Source organism: Chamaea fasciata, unplaced genomic scaffold, assembly GCF_029207755.1.
Source record: "Chamaea fasciata isolate MVZ Bird 193981 ecotype frontalis unplaced genomic scaffold, bChaFas1.0.hap1 SCAF_4, whole genome shotgun sequence".
NCBI lineage: Eukaryota > Metazoa > Chordata > Aves > Passeriformes > Sylviidae > Chamaea > Chamaea fasciata.
In genome coordinates this window covers 39,667,268-39,690,176 of record NW_027094089.1, presented here as the reverse complement: position 1 = coordinate 39,690,176, position 22,909 = coordinate 39,667,268, and the positions used below count along the sequence as shown (strand labels likewise).

Sequence of the window (22,909 nt, the reverse complement as noted above, 5' to 3'; positions counted from 1 at the left end):
TCAAATTAACCAAAAATTTCCCATTATTTTGGTTAACTGTTTTGGTAGTAACTTTTGCAGCAAGAAGGTAACTAATACCTTCTTGCTGCAAAATGTTTCTGTGGAAATCAAGCAAAAATTGTCTCCTTAAAATACTTCAGAAAGCAGATGCAAATTTCTGGTTATAACCAAAGGATTGGGGTTTCCTTTTAAGGGGTTGGTTGGCTTTACAGTTGGGATGTTTATTTGTTTATAGTTTTTTGTTGTGTTTTTTTTAATACAGTGCTCTAAATACTCCTATTTTAATTTAGTAATACAAAAAGCCTTATTACTAATGACAGAGTTTTGCATCCTTACATACTACGCAGCTACTCCACACATTTAGTCCCCAACTGCATGTGTAAGCATCGAGTAATGCACTAGAAGTTTTAAATAAAAGCTAAACTTCTGGTTTAAAGCTAACTCGAATACAAGAAACTGATACTACTGATCTCAACACCAAAGCTATAACTACTTCAAAGATGTTGAAAAATAAATGTCAAGTATTTGGAAGCAAACGGAGGGATAAGCTCAACTATATAATATATTTATAAGCTAAATGTCTACTGATAATGATAATGTTCTGTGACTGAGCCGTATGTAAAAAAATAAAGTATATTCAAAGCTTTTTAATAGTAACTAAGTTAAATGATACATCTGAGTCTTCATATTCTAATATTACCTTTAATACTGTCTTGAGCTGCATTTTCTTTAGGTTTGAGAGAAGACTATTTCCACATCTGCTATCCATTCTCCAATTTATTCCTGTTAGATTTCCTTAAAATCTCAGATATAACAGAATGATATGGAAAACTAAGCTAATCAGTTTATAGACAAATTAAGATTCATTCCTAAACAGACCCCAGTTGATTATTACTAGCCTACATTTCCCTGTAGACTTTTTTGTGCTACATTATTTCAGACTTCCTTTAAACTGGCATGGACCCTGGAGAACTGTACATTCACCTAGGTACTTACAACTTACAGCCCTTTTCCATCTGTATCTCACAGAATTTATCAAAAAGTTTGAGCTGCTTGGTCAGGAAGCTCAATTTTAAAAAGAGCATATGCATTAAAACAAACCAGCATCTCTTGGAAGCACAGCTGTTTCTTAACTCTCAGCATCTAAGAGACAGTAATTAAAACTTCTTCATATTCTTTCAGCTGTAGACACATGTGATTCAGCTCAGGGATTCAGCAAAACGTAGGGAGTTAAATACAGACTAATATATTCCTAATTAAACTTCTTTCATGTCATCAAAAATGTGACCTTCAAACTTCATTTTTTCCAAGCTTATCTCCATTTGCAATACCAAATTACTATTTTGTAGAGGAAAAAAAAATCATGTTTTATGACTGAATTACATGCATTTCAAGTTTCAGTGTTATAAAATGTAAGATACTAATTCACTCCTCCTGACCAACATAATATCTAGTTCGTAAACATACTGCGTTCTACCTTTCAAAGTTGCATTTCTTTTTCATATAAGCTTAAGAAATTCAAATTCCTTGTGGATTCAGGGAGATCAAGATCTGCATCATACTAAAGATGTCTTTCCCTCTCTTTGCAATCTATATGCAAGCATCCTAACCAAGGTCTGTGTCAATGCCTGAGATCTAACCAATGTGTCACTGGAATTTATGGAGGTACATACAGATAAATCTTGAATCTCACTCCATCAGATTCAGGATCATTTAAACATATTTGCATGGAAAATGGTAAGAATAAATTCATTGCCCAGTCTGGTAATAAGGCAACAGATACTGCAGGTATTTGGAGACCTACAGAAGACCTGACATACTCCCAAACTGCAATAAGAATTGTCAGTCACTACCATTTTCGTTATTCCTGTTCCTTTCTGTCCTCACAAAAAATATCCATTACTGGCTGAATGATCTGATGCAAAACTATAGACAGGAAATGGGACACAACTACCAAAAAGACCACATAGGCTGGGAAGATCACAGAGCATTAGAGGCAGACAGATCTCTTTCTTCATAGTAGGTAAGAAAAATGCTTTTAAAACTGAGAGAATTATCTGGAAAAAAAAAACCCCAAAACTACAGTTTTCACCTCAGTGCATCGTGTCAGAGTAAATACCATCTCGCTAAAGAAAAGAGAGATAGAAAAGCCTTTTTTCCAATAGCTGTATCCAAGCAAAAGTGTTTTTAGGAATTTACATTCCTATAAGTACCATCATTATTTTAGTTGTCCTTTTAATGATACTTTTGCATGGAAAACCTCTCAAAACCAGAAATCTAGAGATAAGGGTTGACACTTCTGTGCAGATTATGTTAAATACACTTTTAGAAAAACATCACAGTGAACAAACATGCTTTTTGGAGAGATGAGTGGCAGATGTCTATCAATGTATGCCTATCACTTAAAAGCATGTCTTTTGTATTGATACTTCCCTGTATGTTGCATATACAGAAAAATGCCTCATAGAAGATCTGTTGAAAGGCTGACTTGCTTTATGTCAGTTCTGTATTTACCTTCATATGCCCTCTCCTTTTTTGAAGATAACTATACACACTGCACAAGCTCCTGGCTGATTCCTCAGCAGACTCACATGGATTCAGTCACTAAGAGTAACAAGCATCCATCCACATGAATGTTGTTGCATTTTCAGGATTCAATGGCAAAACATGCATAATTTCCAAAAACAGTATATCCAACAAAACGTGTTTAAAAATCAGTTCGTTCACTGAAAGGTGCCACAACTACTAAAAATGTCACAAATTAATCTGAGGAACACAGGTCCTAATAATTATTTTCTTCCTGTTTCATCTCTCACCAAATTTTGTAAATTCAACAGCACTCCCAATAGTGCAGAAAGCTCTCTGAAGAAGCAACCTTACTAAAAATTAAAAAAATACTCCAAACACTCTTCTTCCTATTAAAGTTCACTGTATCAAGTTTGGAAAAAAGAGTTCACAGGAAATCACATACACCCTAATTGGAGCATGCCACATATACTGCCTGTAACTAACAAAATACAACATTCCTCTTTAGTCAGAACTATAGTGTGATAACTGGTTTTATTCCTCAGAAAAAATGAAATATTCATCTTTCATATTTTGGTACACCTCACTTGTCACAGAAGTTATGATATTTTAAAAATTAAGTTCAGGAACACTGAAAGGAAAACTAGGCAGTTGTGACCCTGTGTTTCTTTTATTTCCACTGGGGCTAGCATGTATAACTCTTCAAAGTCCTAAAGACCAGTGAGTTCACATTTCCATTCTAAAGACAGCCCACATCAAAACGGACACAACAGTCTTACATTCACCTCAAACAATAAGGAATTCACTTTTCCTCTACTTATTGTGTTCATACATAACATCTGCTGAAGAAATGGGAAGCGTAGGCATGCTAGCACCAGGAACGCTTTCAAGCTTTTCTGACCTCACATGTTCATTGGATTTGATCACAGCTGATGCCATTTTGATCTGATATCACATTAAATTTTATGAACTGCATATCAAAAAGATGTCACATAGCTATAGTTGTGAAATATTTTCATTATTGAGATCAGAAAATAGTCAAATTCTAGCAATCTAACAGAACTGAATGTAAATATTAAGTGCAACATTAGCCTAGTATTGTCATTCACATGGCAAACAATGCACCATGGGTAAGCGTCCTGGAACAGTGAAGCTCAGCACACAGTATCAAAGGCAGAATGAGAACCCTTTGCATCTAGATAGACAATGGTCAAAACCCCGTTGGCTCAACACCACACACAGAGTATTTTAAAGAGCTTCTCACACAGCTTGCTTGCAGCTGATGTAACTAACTTGGAGTTACAAATACTTTCTGTTCTAGCCAGTTACACATCTAATGTTTGGTCTGATGCTGGATTTAGAGGAAGCTCAAATTGTCATCCAAACCACTCAGAAAGCCACCCCTTTCTTCTTGTCTAAAAGCCAGATAAAGCCTTCTCTGTCCAGAGAAGAAACCTGGGTTGTTATCTTCTGTATCCACATCTAGAGCTACAGATGTGACAGAAATATTACACAGTGAAGTCATGCAGATGACCAACATTTTAGGAAGGATTTATACCTCCATTTAAGACTGGAGGAAGGTGGCATCTTTTTGAACTATTACCTTCTGAGCCTACCTGGTTCAGTAAGAAAATGCAATGCTGTATTGTTTTACCACAAAAAGCTATTCTTTCTTCATCACTGGAGTACCAGACAGTATCTATTGTTTCTACTGAGGCACAAGAAAAGGGGCTGGATAAGAGATGAAAGATCAGTGAGAGGCAAGATCTAAGGAAGCTCAGATCCACATGAAATCAGTGTGACTGATGTGAAAACATCCTTTCAAAAAATCTGCTTAAATATTTACAAAATGTTGAGATTAGATAATTTGAAAATTAGTTATTTTTGTTTGAAAAAGGTCACTCAGAGCATCACAAATTTGAATTTTATTAGGCAGATCAGCAAAGATAAAATGTTTGGGGCTTTTTTTTTTTTTCCTGTGCTATAACGATGCTAGCGCCTGTCAGAAAGTATGTTTTTGATCTCCAGTGGGCAAATCATTACAGCAGCTAGCAACTGGGGGCTTGCACACAAATCTCAGCTGCTGAAAGACAAGGAAGTTATGCAGAAATGAGAGATGTTAACTAGCAGTCTAGTCCCCAGAAGGATCAAAGACAGAACTCTTAGGGAATAAGGTTGTTTGTAAAGTAATGCATATTTTATCCTTCTTTAAAATGCATTTATTTTTATCAGGAAGTCACCTCCTTACTATTTTTACGGTATTCTAAGGGCTGTAAAATATCTACAGCTTTTGCTACAAGGCTCACAATCTGCAAATAAGTGGTAGTATCTCTTCTTTGCCATAAGCAACCCAGCAGAGCCTTGAACCAGTGCTACCTGTTTGTACCAAGGACACACTGACATCAAGAGTGTGAACAAAATTACATTGCATTACTAGCCTGACCAAGTAAACATCAACATTTCTCAGGCAACAGGCCACAGCAAAAAACTGGAAGAGGTCATTAAAACCAAAGTTTCTCAAATTGGACAAAAAAGCGTTGCCTTTTTACAAGAATTACATATAGATTAAGTGGTCTTCTCTTATTACGACTCCACAAAATTATTAAGAATGTGGAAACAACCACTTACTATGAAGCAATCAAGCAACACCTTTCTCATTTGTCACTGAAGGTTACATACATTCTGTCATACATACATTTATGTCATACATTAATGACATAAAATCAGCTATTTTGGATTTCAGACAATGAGATTTCAGTGATTTTGCTTTAATACTTTTGCTGACAAGTTATTTAAAGCTTGATGCAGTGGAGTAGTGTGAATTCTCACTGCTTCCTGAAAACTGGACAAAGTACTAAGGACAGAAGGTACAAGTTCTGTGTGTTTTCACATACACCAAAGATGAAATGAGATCTCTCATCCACAGTTTCCTCCAAAGCCAGACTGTGAACATAAGTGTGTAAGTCATATCCTCTCAGGAAAGAAAAAAACCCCTATTTTTGGCTGACATAAGCAACTTGAAAGAGGGTATCAAATCCCTTTTTATTTTCTTCAAGTCTTGAGTGCTATTGAACTACAGTTCATCCAGGTTTCTTTAAAAGACCTACTTTAAAAGTAAGTAATAAGAAGGGAAATAGTACTAGATTCAGATTATTTTACAGATGGCAGGAGCACAATCCAGTACTCAGGCCAGATGCATTGGTTTCAATGATTATCAAAACCAAGATACTTTTTATGCTTCTCTCTCAAAAGGAATCCTTTCCGCTCCCAATTAATTACATTTTTCTCTTTCACGACAGCACTGCATGATGCCAAACAAAAATGGTAGAGCAAGCAATAAAAAGTGTATGTAATCTTTTCTCAAAGATAGACACAAAATTAATATTTAAACTAAACTTAATGTCATTTTTATCTTTTTAACATATTGTCCTGGGTTGTAGTAAAGGACGTGTACAAGGTATTCTATCACCATCTTCATGAACTGTTGAATCCAACTGTTGGAGCAGTGTTTTCCCAGGCCCCCTCCCTCTGGGTTATCTTCTGTTAATGGCCCATCAAATGACTTGCTGCATGACTCATAGATAACACCGTCCAGGAGCTATTTCTTTTTAATGGGCCATCAAGGACCCCCTGCATGACTCATCATCCCATTGTGAGATGCACCGCGCAGGGGGAGGAACTAAGCATTCTCACCTGGATATAATCTGGGGTTTGGGACAGTACAGGTAGCCCATACACACCGGATTTCTAGAGGACCAGAGCTACCAGAGCTTTCTATGGGATCACTGCTTCAGGAAGACCACCTCATCTGGAATGCTTCCATCACCCTGCTAAGGTTGTATTCTGACTGTGTCAGTAGTCTTTTTTATTATTGCATTTATTTTATTTTATTTTATTTTATTTTATTTTATTTTATTTTATTTTATTTTATTTTATTTTATTTTATTTTATTTTACTTTTTTTCCTTTCTTCTTATTAAATTGTACTTCTGACTTGGAGCCTCTCATTTGTTTTGCTTTCAAACCACTACACATATGAGTTCTTCAAAGGGAAAAATGCAATAGTAAGATGTTAAAGGTCAGTTTGCAAATACTATTTTCTTAGAATCACACATCATTAAGGTTAGAAAAGACCCCCAAGATCATTGAGCCCAGCCAACCTTTGACCAAACACCACCATGCCAACTAAACCACAGCAATAAATGCCACATCCCAGTCATTTCTTGAACACTTCCTCCACTGCCTTCCTGGGCAGTTGACTCCAATGTTTAACCCCTTCCAGGAAGAATTTCTTCCTGATGCCCAACATGGACAGCTGGAGCTGCTGGTGGCCATTTCGTCTTGTCCTGCTGCTAGTTGCCTACCTTTCGACAACCTCCTTCGAGGTAGTTGTTAGTACCAAGGCAGTGTCCAGTTGCATTCGAGGTCTAAAACTGGCCACTGAGCAGCAGAAAAATGAACTAGAAGAATGAATAGGTGACAGCTGAACTGGTAAACCAGAAAGACAGCCTGATGATCGTAGTCAGGATCAGGGTGACAGCAATGTTTATAAAAGAGCATTTTAAGAGTATCTGTCCTTTCTTACTGGTGTGACAGAATTAACAGCTGAACACACACTAAAGGGAGATGCCACTGGATTCCAGGCATGAGAAATGTTTTGTATCTATTGAAGAAAGTAATTCCAAAACCCTGCACAGAAGACTGAATTGCCCAAATTGCAAACCAGTTTCTTTAAGGAGAACAACAGTCTAAAGTACTTGGGAGCATTATTTTTAAAGGATTAAAACACTATTGTGAAAGAGAAGTAATGCCATTTGGACTGTTTCGTTTATTTTGGAGAAAAACAGGTTGACTGGTTTACAGCCATGAACTAGGCAGGATTCTATGGTCAGGCAATGGCTCTGTGGGATTAGAGGCTAACTGAGGAATACATAGATCCAACAGCTGATTTGCCAGTTCGCAATCTACTTTTCAAACTGATAAACACACTACTTGGGGTTTTGTGGCATTGGTAAAATTCCCTAAAAACTTCTATTTATTATCCTCTAAAGGTGAAGCCTACAGAGATGTGAAATCTAGAACGCAGTAACAAAGCCCGATACTACAAAATGGGTCAACTGAATAAGCTGGATGTCTATATACCTATATGTAACAATTGTAGCACTAAAATGTATCTCTGTGACAGGTGATTACAGTTTGTTCTGTTGAATACTAAGAGATCCCATCTGTTAAGGGAGTTCACCTCATAACAAAGAATCATGTTTTGCAACAAATAATAACCATCTCTGAGTGGAAGAATTCACAAGGAATACCATTTCAATCCATTCATGACCACTAAGTTTCTCCAAATCTCACAGGGAGCTGATCCAAACAAAATTCCTAAAAGCTGGCAACCACATTCTTCACTCTTAAAAGACCTAGATCTGGATGCACAAGTTATTTCAATAGATATTGACTGATAAGCAGTGAGAGTAGACCATAAAGATGATCTAGATCTTTGGTAGGAGGACAGTGAAGTTCACAAGAGACAAAGCTGTTGAACAGTTAAGTCTTGGGATCTGAAGACTTACTGGCCTCCTGTTTGTTTATTACTACCAGTTTGCAAGTGTTGCGACTGCAGTGTGATTAAAGAGCTCCAGCACAAACTTCAATAACTCTGAAATTCTAAAGAGGGTATGAAACATCCAGAAAGAGCAAGAATACACCCAAAGTGAATGCCCAAAGGGTCCTGAGCTCTTAGATAAAAAACTGCCACTATTAGTCAGCTACACCACCATTCAGAGCATCACTGGGCCACAGGGCTCTTGGTGTAGAGGCAAAATGCTATGGTCAGATAATACAAGGAGCTAGATTACCTTCAACAACTCAAATGTGCTTTACAGAAAGTCAATACGTTAATTTGGCATTAGTGGTTGCATAGCCCATTCTCTCAGAATCTAAGACAGCATAAAAACACAAGGCTGGCATAAACTCTGTATTAGCTGCATATATTCTAGTTAATGTGACAGAATGGCAATCTTGTACCCAACATTACAATTCCGTGAGCAATCCAGCAGTGCAAAGATATAGTATTAATGATTGAGAAATCATGCCTTGACTCCACGGCTTTAACTTAATTGTGAAATTAGACTTTGTTTATTTCACAGCTGGGTACTGACAGGCTATGAATTGAACTGAAAATGCTATTTACAGGCCAGTATGTGGCAATACTTCCAATCAAACAAGACACTGAAGAGGTGAAGATAGATATCAAAATGGGGCTGTAAATTACCTTGCTGAATGCTCTTACCCAAAAGCTGCCTGGAATATTTCACTACTCTGAAGTCATACCAGAATTAATCTCACAGGCCATTATTCAGAAAATAATACTAAGAGTGGTTACTAGAAAATGCTGCATTTTCTACACTACTCTTTAATACAGCATGGCATCATTTCCCTAGTGTTGCACTTTCCCGTATAATACGTTTTTCTAACACTGATTTATGGAAACCAAGAAACAGTGACAGCGACTCACAATCAAAACCTACACAAATTAATGAAATTTTAAAGCAATTTACTTTAGTTACTTCATATAATCCCAGCATCTCATTGCTTCTAGTTGCTGACTACAAAAAGCACCAAAATCTTCTCTAGTTGAATGACTACATTTGAAAGCACAAAACAATGCAATATTTTAAAACTAAATATAACTTTGTCACAAGTAATGTTTTCCACCCTGACCACAGTGATTTAAATAGCTTCACAATCAAGAAAATGTGTGAAATCAGTTGTGACTGGGGATTACAAAGAAAGTAATTAGTTCATGCAGCTCAGTCTAGAAATCAACATAGACCTTGGGAAAGACAGACCTCAGGATCAAGGGTCTGCAAGAGTGGCTTCTGTCCAGCCCTACCATCACTCTGTGTTCTAGAAGTGAGAAGGAAAAGGCAGTCCTTCTCCTGCCATCCCCACAATACCCAACTAGATGATACCTCACTTCAGTAACAGTCTGTTCCCCGCATTTCCACAGCAAAAAGCAATTTCAATGGACCACAGTTACAGACCACCATAAAGTCCACCTATTAAAAAAATGTACCTAGAATCAACTTGTTCCTATTTAATCAGGATTTGAGTAGTGTGCTTCACTAGTAAGAAAGAAAAGTTTTTTTATATATATATATATTTTAAAAAGTAAAAATGTTAGGTCTTGCAGTGATAAAAACTTCCTGCTCCATCAGTGCAATAATTTTTTTAATGCCTTTAATTAAGTAAGCAACTTCTAAGAACCTCTCATTCACTTGATGTTAAAGTCTCAGAGTATGCCCAGTATTTTTGCCAGTATAGCTACTTCTCAGTGACCTGTAGTAAATGCTCTATTATTTAATTTATTTAGTTGGGTTTTGTAGCTGTTTTCCAGTGAACTTCAGTGAACATGTTATTTGGGCTTTTTAATTTTTTGCGAGGGCTCTGTATTACAAAGCCTATCCATGCTACATGAGAAATGGTTCCTTCCACACTACCATTACCTAGTAGATGGTTTTGCCCTAAAACCCGTAGGTAAATATTGAGTACATATATGCAGCATTCATTACTTAAAATCTTGGGTTCTGTTCTTCAAAATACTTATTTCACTTCAATCTTTTTTGAATAACAGGGAGGAAGAATGCACCTGAAATAAATAATCTCATTTTAGAGATAATTTTTAACAAAAATGAAACATGATCAAGGGCATCCACATTTTATGTAAATTCTTAGCATGAAATCATTTTATTTGGTTAAGATAAGTATCAGTGGACAAAAGGGGGGAATGGAACACTGTAAAAGTACCAGCTTTTTTGTATTCACTGAATTAATACTATGCCAGTGTACACTAAAACAACTGCAGTGGTGTATACAAGTGTATAAAAATGTACACAAGTGAGCTTTCCAGCACCCCTGAGAACTTGCCAAAGATATACCACATTTGTTCACAGGTTTGTGTGTCATCTGCAGCACAGCATGAGATTAGACTGGCTGTACAGTCTAATGCTTTCTTGGTAAGTTTATCTAGACACAGCTCTGATGTTCAGGTCCACCTTTTGCAGAAAGATGAAATGACTTGCAAACACTTCTGCTGACTTCATTTTCCTCTTGATCCTCAACACTAACAGCAGAAGTTTTAAAAGCAGCACTTCTGAAAAAGCTTAGGAGAACTCTAAGAGTGGTAACTTGCCTCATACATCATTTCCTACTAACAGTTCATATTTTTTACTAAGAGTAAAGTGCAGATCTGTATAAATCAGTAAATTTAGTTTCCTCATGTTGTAATGAAGAGCTGTAACACTTTGACTCTTCAGTTATTTTTATTTATTTCCAATCCAGGTTTAGACATCTTTTGCATGAGAGATGATGTGAACTCCTATACTGCCTAGATTCTACTTTCATAGTCCAATAGAAAATGTTACGTCACACAATATACTTCTTGAGAAAACCCTCATGCCTATAATATGAAAAAGTCCCTATCAAAAAATTGAGACTGAAACCTCATTTGAAAATTGCTTTTCAAAAAATCCAATTAATTAACAAGAAGGTTTTAGGCAAAACCATCTGTCTGTTTCAAAAGACAATTAATATCTTTGTCCACAACATTAAATTTTACATGGCCATAGAAATACTAACAGTTAATTCAATACTGTGCCATCTTGCTAGAGGGAAAATACAGAATAGCTCTTTTGTAAACTCTATTAAAAATGTATGAGATATTTTTTTGTTTTGGAAAATTTGATTTTTTTAATCCATAACCCTTAAAAGTCACACAACACTAAAAACCCACATGTATTCTAAGCAAAGTAGATCAGAAGCAGGCAGTATATACTTATAGCAATGGGCATGGAATCAGAATGCCTGTCTTAACATGAGCAGGTCACATGTCTGTACGGCAAGCAGACTCACAAGACAAACTTTCTCAATATGCAAACCTTTTGTCCCAAACTACTTTTTTGAAAATTATGACACATGCATTTTATACAGTCAGGATAAAAAAAGTGTTATTACTTTTAAAATGCAAAGCTGTATTTGGTTTTGCCCAAGTAGAACTGGCAGAGGACAGAAAAAGTAAACGGGGGAAGTTACCATTAAACAAAACTAAGATAGAAAATGCATTTTTTCCTGTGTTAGAAATTATTTCAACAAGAGACTGCAGCATGTTATAGGAATATCTAGTAATACCATGGAAGCCAGAGATACAATCTTGGAGAAGGAAGCTATTTTCATTGTAGAATCACATACTGGCTTGTGTTGGAAGGGGCCTTAGAGGTCCTCTAGTTCTGGGACTGGACAAGGATGCTATTCACTATATCAGGTTGCTCAGGAACCCATCCAACCTGGCCTTGAACCCTTCCAGGGATGGAAAGTGCAACAAATTTTATTTTGCAATATCAGAAAATCAAAGAATTCTGAAAAACAAAGGCATATTTGATGCTTGATTCCATTCCTAATCCAAGTTGATCCTAAAGCCCTCTACAAACTTTTCAAACTTGAAATCAACTCAGTGGCCCAGAAAGAAACACCTTCTGTCACACTCTGCTAACCAGAACTGCAACGACATTTAAATTCCACCAATTTCAAATGGTAAATGCTCTTCAGGCTTTCTCTTCTCCCTTCATGCATTTGCAGGGTAAGTATTTCAAACACTTTGGTATTGCTGTCAAAGGTCTTTGAAACTACCTCTTGAAACAATGTGTCTGGCCCTCAAAAGTCATCAAATGCTAATTTATTTTCCACAAATCTACTTGCATTATCCAAAGAACCCTTCTGTGCATGCATGTGTTTAATTGACAGAATAAACTTGGAAGTAAACTCTTGGTCATTACAATTTTTGTTCAGTGTTATAGAATTAGACCAAACTGGCATTCCAGTTTAATTCTAGCTCAGAACACAAAACGTGACAAATTCTCAAGCGAGTCACCCTATGTCAATATGCCAGAAATTACAGAACAAAGATTTGGCATGAAAAAGGAATAGGAAATGTGCAGGCAGAGCTTCCCTTAAAAGATAATCTGCTTTCCAGATTAAAAAATACACAATATTTTCAGATTTCTTCTGTTTGACTGTGCACACTCTGAAACCAATGGCTTTAAAGGCAGTATGGATGCATTTCCAAAGACGCTTTTTCAGAATTCAGCTGCATTTCTTGAGTCTTATGTGAATTCACTTGTCTAATAACCTTCAACAGACCTCTGTTCATAGGCTTGTCCCATCCTTCCTTACACTCTCATAAAAAGTTTTCAACCACATTTTTGAGCACAGCTTCCAAAGGATTATTACTTCCGTGACCATACCAACATTTTGGCTTCAATTAAAAATACTTCCAGATGTATCAGCTCCGTTTATAAAGTCAGTTTGACTCAATGACAGTTGCATTGCTAATCTCAGCAAATGTCTTCCCTCTATCTGTTAATTGCCATGCCATTGTCAAATTGAGGGGAATATATTAAGTTGCTGCTTAGAGGTATACTGCATTTTATCCACTCAGCTTTAGAAAGATATATTTTATAATGCAATAAGGATGAATTTGCTTTAACTCCCAAAACACCTTGAATCTCAGTTCCATTTTTTTCCACCTTTATCCCAGTTCCTCTTTCCTGAAGAATCTGTTTTTCTCTCTATACATAGAACTCACTGTTTGTGAGGTCTTCACTTTCTTTCAGGAAACAAAAAAATCCACACTTAACTAAAGGAATGGGCCAAATATGACTTAGAAATGTGAATGAACTTTAGAAAAGCATGATGTCCTGCTTTTAGTTCTATTTTTAAGAGTAAGAAACAATACAGATTCTGAAAAAAAAATTATTATTATTATATTGTATCATAATGAAACAGAATTATTGCTCACCATCAACTCTCTCGCAAATATGCATCTTTTTACGTAGTGTTTTTTTTTTCAACACCTGGATAAATCCTTAAATTTTGCATTCCTATTTCTAAAGCCCCCTTTTTTATAAAATGGTGGTTGTCCCTTAGAATTAGGAATTTCAGATTATTATAATATTTTTAAGTAAACACAAAGTACAGTAATTGATTTAATTATTCTTTCTGCAGATTTAGTACATATTGTTTGTTCTACACTCTCACTTTCAAATTTAAGAACCCAATGAGCCCTTTTACTATCAAATGTTGCATAAAAATAAATGTGCTAACTATGAATAAGCCTTAAATTTACAGTAAAAATACTAAAAATCTTATTCAGACTACAAAAACTATGTAATTGATTTCCTTTTTTTTTGCTGCCAAAGCATCAATTGCTTCTCTAGATGGTAAAATATTTTTCCTTCCTTGTGCAACCCCCCTATGCAAGGTTATCACTTCACTTCATCTACTCACTCCCTTTATTTCACTAAAATGCAATCTACTGCTCTACTGTAGAGCCTGCTGCTTAACACTGGAACCTGCCTAAACATGTCTAAATATGCTTCAAGATTTCATACAGCTTTAGGTGACAGCATATTAACGTAAATAAGGATTTCCACCCAGACAAATCTGATAATAACTTGCTATAGTTGTCAATTGTTTATCAGCTTATGTTAAAAGACAGCTGATTTTTGTGCATATGCATGGTTAAAGCACAGTTCAGGAGAGTTCAGCTTACGTGCCTTTATCCATATGGAGCAAACTGGGTGATGTCAGTCAGCGTTTCAAATCTACAAAGACTTTCAGGCACAAGAACGAAGTTAGATGTTACATTCTCATAATAGCTTAGCCCCTTCAAGCCATTGCAAAGCTGGCATGCAAATGGTAAGAAGCACAAGCCACCCCAAAATGGAACGTGCAGCTGATTTTTCTTCTACCAAGATTTCAGAGTGTTTTCCTCAATAATAAAGTAACAACTTGTCTGAATTTAGTAAGTAAAAGAACTCATATTTCTTGAAAAGTATTTAATCTCAAATACGCTTTATAGCACACAAAATACTTTTTAGAGCTTTAGTACCCATTATATTACTTTATGTTTTTACAACAACCAAGAACACTTTATTACTGAATTGGGGGTTGTTTTGTTTGTTGTTGGGGCTCCTTTTGTTTCTTTGTTTGATTCTTTGTTTTAGGACATAAGCAGCTAAAATTTTATCTACAGGACATATGGGTAGACCCTTCAAATTTCTTAGTCTTAGCTGGAGTTTCCTGTAAGCTAAACAAGAACAATGTTGTAGCATTCACATATGTCAATATTTAAACAATTTATTTACTTTCTATTATCTTTCTCCCCACTATAAGAATGTGATGTGTTTCACCAAAGCTTCTGCTTATCATGTAAAACTTCTAATTAGAACAGAGAAATATTTTCATCACCTTTACCAGAATTCTGTGATTTTTGTAGGCAATTGTATTAACATAACTCTAATTAACATTAAAGTTTTTAATAGACACATATACAACAGGCAAGCTTATTCTCCTAATACAAGAAGAAAAAAAATAAAAAAAGAACACTATAAAGCCATAATTTATTGTAATGACTTAATGAATCTTTAGACATAAAATAACATTCAATGTTTAGTGCGGTGCAGGAAAGAAGAGAAATGAGACATAAAAGAGGAAAAAAATCTACAAGACATATACTCTAAATATAGGGAAATACTTAAAGATGCTGAAAGTGATTTTCTCTCCCCGTATATGTATCACAGCACTTTTCAGGAACAGTATCTACACCTAGGCAACAGTTAACATTAGTGTAACAGTTATTTAAATTCATTTCTGTTCAAGCCTGTTATCACTATAAAATTCAGCATAACAGCAGTACAGTGAAGATCTTACTGTGTCTCCTCAGCCTCCTTTGTGAGAATCTCAAACGCAGGCTGCAAAGACAATCTTTGTTCTTCATTCGGCCAGTTTTCCTTGTTGACTTTTTTTTTTTTTTTTTTGGTCTTTTGTCATTACAGCAATGAAGAAAACAAAGAACTTGTTGAATGCATATTACTGCCTTGGTTCTTCTGTACAGAAGTAGTTTAGTATTTGATAACTCTGCAAATTTACTGGCACTTGTGCAACTAAACGCAGCTCAACGCTTGGACAGCTTATGATTTCACAGTGCATCTGCAGAGGTCATACATAATAGATACTTTCCTGAGGTCCATCCAAATGAAAGGAACTGAACAGACGCAATCTGTGCTGATGACATCGACATAATCATAGCTGGAAAATGTAATGCTGCAAGGAACATGATGTCAAAATTATATTGCAATAGCCAGTTTGAATATTTAGAAAGCACAGTAAATCTAGTGCCCATATATGCAGGAAATATTATACATAGTATTCTACATCGTTAAGCATGAAGTCTACAGGGCATCTAGAAAGAGAAAGGGAATACAGATCCTAAGGAATACTGAAAACTTTGCATTTAACATTATGTCAGTGGCATCATGCTACACCACTAAATATAGAGAAGAGTCACCAGTATAAAAAGGCAGTGAGAGTTTACCTCAGCTCCCCCAAATTCTTTCACAAGGAAGGATTCTTTAAATTATTACAGAGCATAAATAGAACAAGTGCTTAAATATGACTGAGAGAGAAAGAAGAGGGTAAAAGAACATTGGAATGAAAACAAATCTACATAAATTAGCCAAATACTCTCTTCAAATTGAAATAAAGGTTCCTAAACACTGTGACAGGGAGGCCTAGAAGAGTCTTGTCATCAAAGTAATGGGGAAAAAAATCTGAATTAATTTTATAATGATGATCAGAAAACTTACAAAGGTGCCACTAGACAGAGCAATCTAATGAAAGCAAGGAAATAATAGCAGATCTTTAGCTCCAGATTCTTGAATTCTCATCTAAAGAGTAATGCGCCCTAAATCAGAAGGTATCTCTGAGTGCTATATCACCAAATATATTAGAACAAGGTGAATTCAGAGATATTAGAGAATATTAGTTTCTCAAAGCAGGATAAATATTAAGCCACAAAAGCCAAAAAATCCACTGGATATTGACAGCTAAGATCAGCTAGTGGCACAAGCCTCTGAACCTTAAAATCATGAAGCTCAAAACAAACAAGCAGCCACACACATACCTTATTCTCTGCCCACTGATTGCAATGCTGTTGCTAATATGACCCAACATGACACAAAGCTTTCAGTTCTACATCCAACACATCATCAATAGCAACATGTACCCTAACTTTATCACACCTACAAAATCTCAGAAGCAGGCTTTCTACTACTGTGAAGTGACAAAATAGTATATCAGATTGTCAGTCCATTTGTTTATTTTGCTTCAGTATATGTGACAGATTGTAAGACAAAAATCCACTCTGTCCAGACCCTCAGTTTTGTGTACCACCCCTGAGATACTGGGTACACTAACCAGCATCTCTTCCACACCTAATTTTACATCAAACATCCTAAACCATGTTAGACTCAGTGATGTCAGAAATAGCTTCAGGGAATATTGTGTATTGTCACTGTGAAACAGGCACAGCAGGTTACTTCAGAGAATAATCTCTTTCATTAAAATTGTAAGAAGTGAAATATCATTAGATGATTCATCCTCTGCAATCTGTATTGTTTTGTAAAATAATTGAAAAAGGAGTTCACTGATCCATGTTTTACTTCTTTTTCCCTTTAATTCTCTTGGACACAGAGGAAAGTCTTCAAAACTTTCAGAAGCAGTTTATTTTACTCCTTCATTTGAGACGAGTCCCAAAAGGGCTAATCTTTAGCTGAATGAACACATGCAGAATATTTAATTTTGGTACCATCATAGCACTGATTTAAACACAACAGAAAGAAAACATCCTCAGTCAGCTCTTGTCCAAATTGAAAATCTCCAATCTTCTATCTGTTTTCATATCATCTCATCTCCTACAGCCTATTGCTTCTGCACCAAAAAACCCTGAAGCTTTCTTTATTCAAATTTGTCTTTAAATGCAGTCTTCTGATGCTCTTTTCAGATACACAACAGAAACTAATTTTAACTTTCTTCTTGTGCTTTCATTCAACTATTGGATACAAAAAGAACATTTAAACTGCAAAGCTGAATTTAGGAGATTTTGTAGAAGGATCCTGTCACACTTCAGTAATTGTATATAACTAAACAATCTGCACTTGAGTGAAAACAAGTTTAATGTACTTAATGAAAGTTCAAGTTTCCCATTCCTCAAAAATTGCTTTGAAAACTGAGGACCTGTGTGAGGCACAATCTGATTTCTAAGAGCAAATTTGCAAAAAAGTAATGTGTAGTAGAATCTTCTGCATCTTTAGGGTTTGTTTTGTTTTGTGGATTTTTTTGTTTGTTTGTTTTTGTGGGGTTTATTTTGTTTTGTTTTGCTTTTGGTTTTTTGGGTTTTTTTGGGTTTTTTTAAGAAGAAAAAGGACCTATAAAAAAACAAAGACAATGTAAGCAAATGCCTTATCAGGCAGGCACATGTCTGTATGAACAAACAGAGAGTAAACAGTAAATTCACACATCAGATACCATGAACACTAAGAAAAAGTTAATAAAAGACTATGCAAATTCAAGTTAAGCGGCCATAGAAGCCATAGCTTAGGATTGTCTGAGTAGCTCATTTTATGATGAAAAGGGACATTATGCTTTTTATTTGAAATATCTGAAAAAGAGCAGTGTTTCTCAGCACAAGTCAAAAGCTACCACAATATAAAGCCACTAAACACAATGTCTATCTTTACATGCTACTTTCAAGCATCTCTCTGTTGAGAACAGGAGATAAAAAAGAGGTAGTACATGTAAAATATACATTATAGATTTGATATGGAAGAAAGGAGCAGTTCCAGCATGTGAGAACAACACAGAGTTAAAATCTGAACGTCTTGAAATTGTCAATCTTCGCAAACAGTTGGTGGTGAGGATTTACAGGATTTTATTCTGTTACTATTTTTACTTTTCTGTAACTGACATTTCGACATTGTCCCTCATTCTAAATCAAAATTTACCTTATTGCTAAATGTAGATGCTTGCAAAACTACCATAACCCCAGGACAATGGATGATGCAGTATTACAATCCTAGTACTAAAGTACTGGATTTGCAAAGGGACACACAAGAATGAAGTACAACAGAAAAGCAGCCTCTGGCCACCTGCTGTTCTTGCCGCCTCTCAGCTACCTCTCCTTCTCTAAATGATAAATCTCCTCCACATTAACAGCAGTAACTTTTCGAAACATCCACTTTAAGATCTAGCATTTCCAAATAGAAGTATCAATTCTAGGCAGAAAAGGGAAGAGAAAGAAAGGAAGATAATCTAATGAGTAGCAATCCACCTGGGGTTTTATTTGTTCACTCTTGATGTGCTTTGGGATACATTGTTTCATTAATATCACACAAAGATAACAATCGTGTTCAAGTTAATCTTTGCAAAAATTCAGTCAGGAACATGCACACTGACCATTCTCTGATTGCCAGTAAGTCTCATCAAGCTTTACAATACATTTGGAAACAGGACAAACAGTTCTCCCCTTCTCTGGTTTTCAAGTAATTAGAATAAAAATATTTGAAACCAAATGTTTGCTATTAAGCTCTGTAGCTTTAAAAAACTAAACCAGCAGGTTAGAAGTTGAACAAATATTCAGGAACAGAAATATAAGTGTGAAAATGTTTTGAGGTTTTAACTATTAAATATAGGAAAACTTGGGTGGCACACTGCCTTGCAAACTGTTGATTGTGATCTGTAACAGGATATATCAAGATTGAAATGTGAGAAAAATTAGAAATGATTTACAACCTATTCCTTATGTCCAGTATCTTTCTTTTCCCTCACGTTTAAGTAAAAAAATCTAAATGAACTGCAAAACATTTTATACTTCTTCAAGCTCCCTCTTGGAAACCAAACATCCAAATCCTTATTTCTTCTGGATATCTTAGTTTTCTGGCCTGACTTCATAAACAGTATTGTAGACACATAGATGCCAAGATATCACCAACTTCCAACCTCCTAATTTTTTTTCTTTTTCAGGCTGAAAGAATTTAAGCTTTTAATATAACCAGTTAAGAATGTTTCACTATAGTAACTTTCAGGTAGAAAATGCTGAATTTGACATGTCCCTGAAAAAAAATTTAATTTTAATGAAGGAATAACTAGAACATGCCTCCTCTCCTGCCTGCTTCTCTGCCTGCTTCCCTGGGCCTGAAGACCATCAAGGACACAAGGGTTCCCACATTTTCTACCACTAGTCTGTCCAGAGGACTGTTGCAGAGCAAAAGACACCTGCAAGTAGGGATTTCCAAACCGGTGCCAGCCCTGGCTTGCGGACAATTAAGACATTGGAGTTTCTGAGCTCTGGACCTGAAAGCAGCACCTCTAGGGCCTGCTGGAAGCTCTGGCCAACAGGCTGTCTGGTGGCCAGATGGATCCTCAAGGCTACCAGTGCTTCTGGGTGGCAGCTGGCTAAACACCTGCTAGTCTGCCATACTGCATAGCGTACAAAGTCTTCCAGGTTGACCTGGCATCTGATAAGTTCCTTTGTAAGAAACCAAGATCTCTATCTGTACATGACTTTCCCACATCTATTGTTAGGTATGGGAAGGCTTGTAGTTATAACAGCCTCAGCCTGCTTCATAAAGGCAATGGCCTTTTGTTACAAAGGACAGAACACAGTTAAGTATCTGGTTTTCATTTGTGTTGCTGGTGGGGTTTCAAATGATCCAAAAACAATATAAAAGAAAACACAATAAATTAATCTTTTCTTTGCCTTGCCCCTTCACTGGGACTTGAATTTGTACTCTATAAGGCTATTGATTTAACCACATTTGTGGTATTATCCAAGAGAATCAGTCTGCCCCTTAAAATTTGGATTTGGACACAAAATTTAGGCTGTTTTTACTTATATCTCAGCTAAATGTTTGAATAGCAAAAGACTACATATACAATGACATCTTGGATCCAGAAATCCTGACCCATTCTGTACGAAATATCTACCAACCAAATCTGAAGGGTAAAATCAAATAAACAATTGTTCATTAAATAACAGATTACTTTAAACATTATCATATAAACTGGTCCAAATAAGCATGGAAAAAGCCTTGCAGTCAACCTTTGTATCTGTTGCAATGTGAGCAACACATAAACAGCTTAAAAAGAGTAGTAAAATCATAAGTTTCTGAGCACAGCCAGTAAACCAGGAAAAATAAAGTGGTTTCTTAAGCAAAATAAGCATTGAAATGAAGTAGAAGTACACTGTGCTGAAAATGGATGAGAAGCTGGTGAGATGTCCAGTAATGATGCACTTAAATAAGCAATTTGGCCAGAATTTGCAGTCATCTGTGAATAATTTATCAATTTAATCAAAGCAGCTCAAAAGAGTACACTGGCTAAAATCCACTGAATATTTTTGCAGTGATAAAATTCAAAGTCTCCCTCAGCTTCAGTTCTTTTACTTCTAAATCCATAAAACCAGTGAGAACATTCCAGTACACTGCCTAGGTGACAGCTGATCAGAGACTATATTTTCCCTCAAAATATTCCTGAATAAAGACCATAAAAATGGTAAAGGCTTTCTTCTTTCTCTGGGAAAACAAAATAAACACAAAATACAACTATTTAAGCATCACACACATTCACATTGAGACAGTACACTCTCCACACAAGCTGTGAAGTACAATCAGGGCCTGAGATCAGGCACACTTGCTTATCCCACGAGTCATACATTCTGTCCTCAGCAGCCCATACAAAGCCTGTGTCATAACACAGTCTTCATGTATTAAATTAAAAAAAAAAAAAAAAAAAAAAACAACCAAAAAAAAACCAAACAAAAAACCACCAAAAAACAACCAAACAACAGCAGCAGTGGTCTCTTCATTCCTTCTCCCACCCTACACACTACAGATGCTGAAAAGGGATTTGAAGGCTTCTTTAGGATGAAATTCTTATACTGTAGTCAGACTGGTTGGGTCCTATTTTTAAATATTTTCAATTCTAGCCTTACTGATGAGAAGAAATCAGAATTATGAAATGGTTTGTGCCAGAAGGATGTTTTAAGCGTCATCTAGTCCAACCCCCTTGAAAGGAGCACAGACATCTCCAACTAGAACACATTACTCAGAGACCCATCCAACGCTGCAGAAGAACAACAAATTCTAGCTCGTTATAAAACAACTCACTCTGTAAGACAAATGTGAATAGCTTTTACACCTTATCACTGTCCTGTGATCAGGAAAAGCACATTTGTTGCTATGAACTGTAGAGTCCAAGGCCCCCACTGTATATTTAATTACAACACACTTCTCTTTAGACCGCAGAGGTTACTGTCCTCAGCAAGCATGCTTACCTGGAACATGATGATAAAGGGCAACTTATTTCACAACATTTAAAAACTGGATCCCTTCTTTTCGACCTGCAGCTTAGCCCTCATAAATATGCTTTCACCCAAATGCAAAAAACTCCAATTTCTGGCACCCTTTCTTTAATATGATGCAACCTTTCACTATTCCTCAGTAATGCAGCTCACCAAAAAAATCTTATTCCCCCATTCCCAACATAAGCAGACTTGGCTCATATTTCCACTAAATTTCTCAAATACAGCTTCCAGAAAAGGGAATACCAACATCCTTTTACGTAGGAGATACAGGCTGTAGTTGAATCACCCAGACTGGGCTGCATTGCTGAGGCCTTTGGGCCTCAGCACTGAGGCCTGTAGGAGTTTGTGGCGCAGATAGAAATTCAGTGCCAGGAGTGTGGTGCAGTTAGAATTATAACTTAAGGTGTTGGAAGGGGTCAGAGGGTTTTATAGTAGTTAGCAAGTAGAGTAATTAGTGTGGACACAGTAGCTGCCTTAAGAGTTTCATATAAAACAATAAGTGTTTGCATTCTTCCCTGTGCCTAGTGCCAATGAGAATTTACCTGTAAGTGTAAACTATGTAGAGTGTATAAAACCTGCCATCTTTCACACAATAAACGGAGAAACGTAGCATTAATCATATTGATCAGATCTGTGTTTTGCTCTTGCCAACTTCCCACCTTTATCAGGGTTCCCCTGCGACTTACGCTTTTACTGTTTATCCAGCTCATGCAACAATTCATTTTTAAAAACCCCAAAATTTAAACCTTGAAATTAAAGCATTCCAAATACTTAAAACCAAAATCTTGATGCCCTACCCAGCATGGAAAAATCGGAAAAAACTGTCTCCACATTGTGGAGCCCATGGATGCCTTAGCTGCAGAACTTCTCCTCAAAATACAGAACAAGGAGAACAAAGCACATATTGGCATGTTCATAGTCTTCAGTTTAACAAAGCCAAATGACTCCATCTGAGAAAGTTCTGGAATATTTCACTTATCAGCAGAATAAAATGGCATTGCTCAGTATGTCATGGGTGAAATATGTTGTAAGATTATGACCAAATTAATTTTCTTAATTAAAAAACCCCAGTTAAACCCTTCCACTTTACAACTCTAAGGACAGAATATTGAAAAGGCCCTAAAGACTA

General features: G+C 36.1%; 1 protein-coding gene across 2 annotated transcripts in view; it reads right to left on the bottom strand.

The window, feature by feature from the left end:
• COMMD10 (COMM domain containing 10) overlaps positions 1–22,909 on the bottom strand; it is a 105,542-nt gene that overhangs the window by 5,508 nt on the left and 77,125 nt on the right. The window contains exon 6 of one of the 2 annotated variants that reach the window (XM_066181352.1): positions 14,484–15,683. The exons of the other annotated variant lie outside the window; for it this stretch is intronic. Coding sequence (XP_066037449.1) covers positions 15,663–15,683 — 21 coding nt within the window. The 3' untranslated portion in view covers positions 14,484–15,662. Of the gene's footprint in view, positions 1–14,483; positions 15,684–22,909 lie in introns of those variants that run through there. 2 annotated transcript variants of the gene reach the window in all.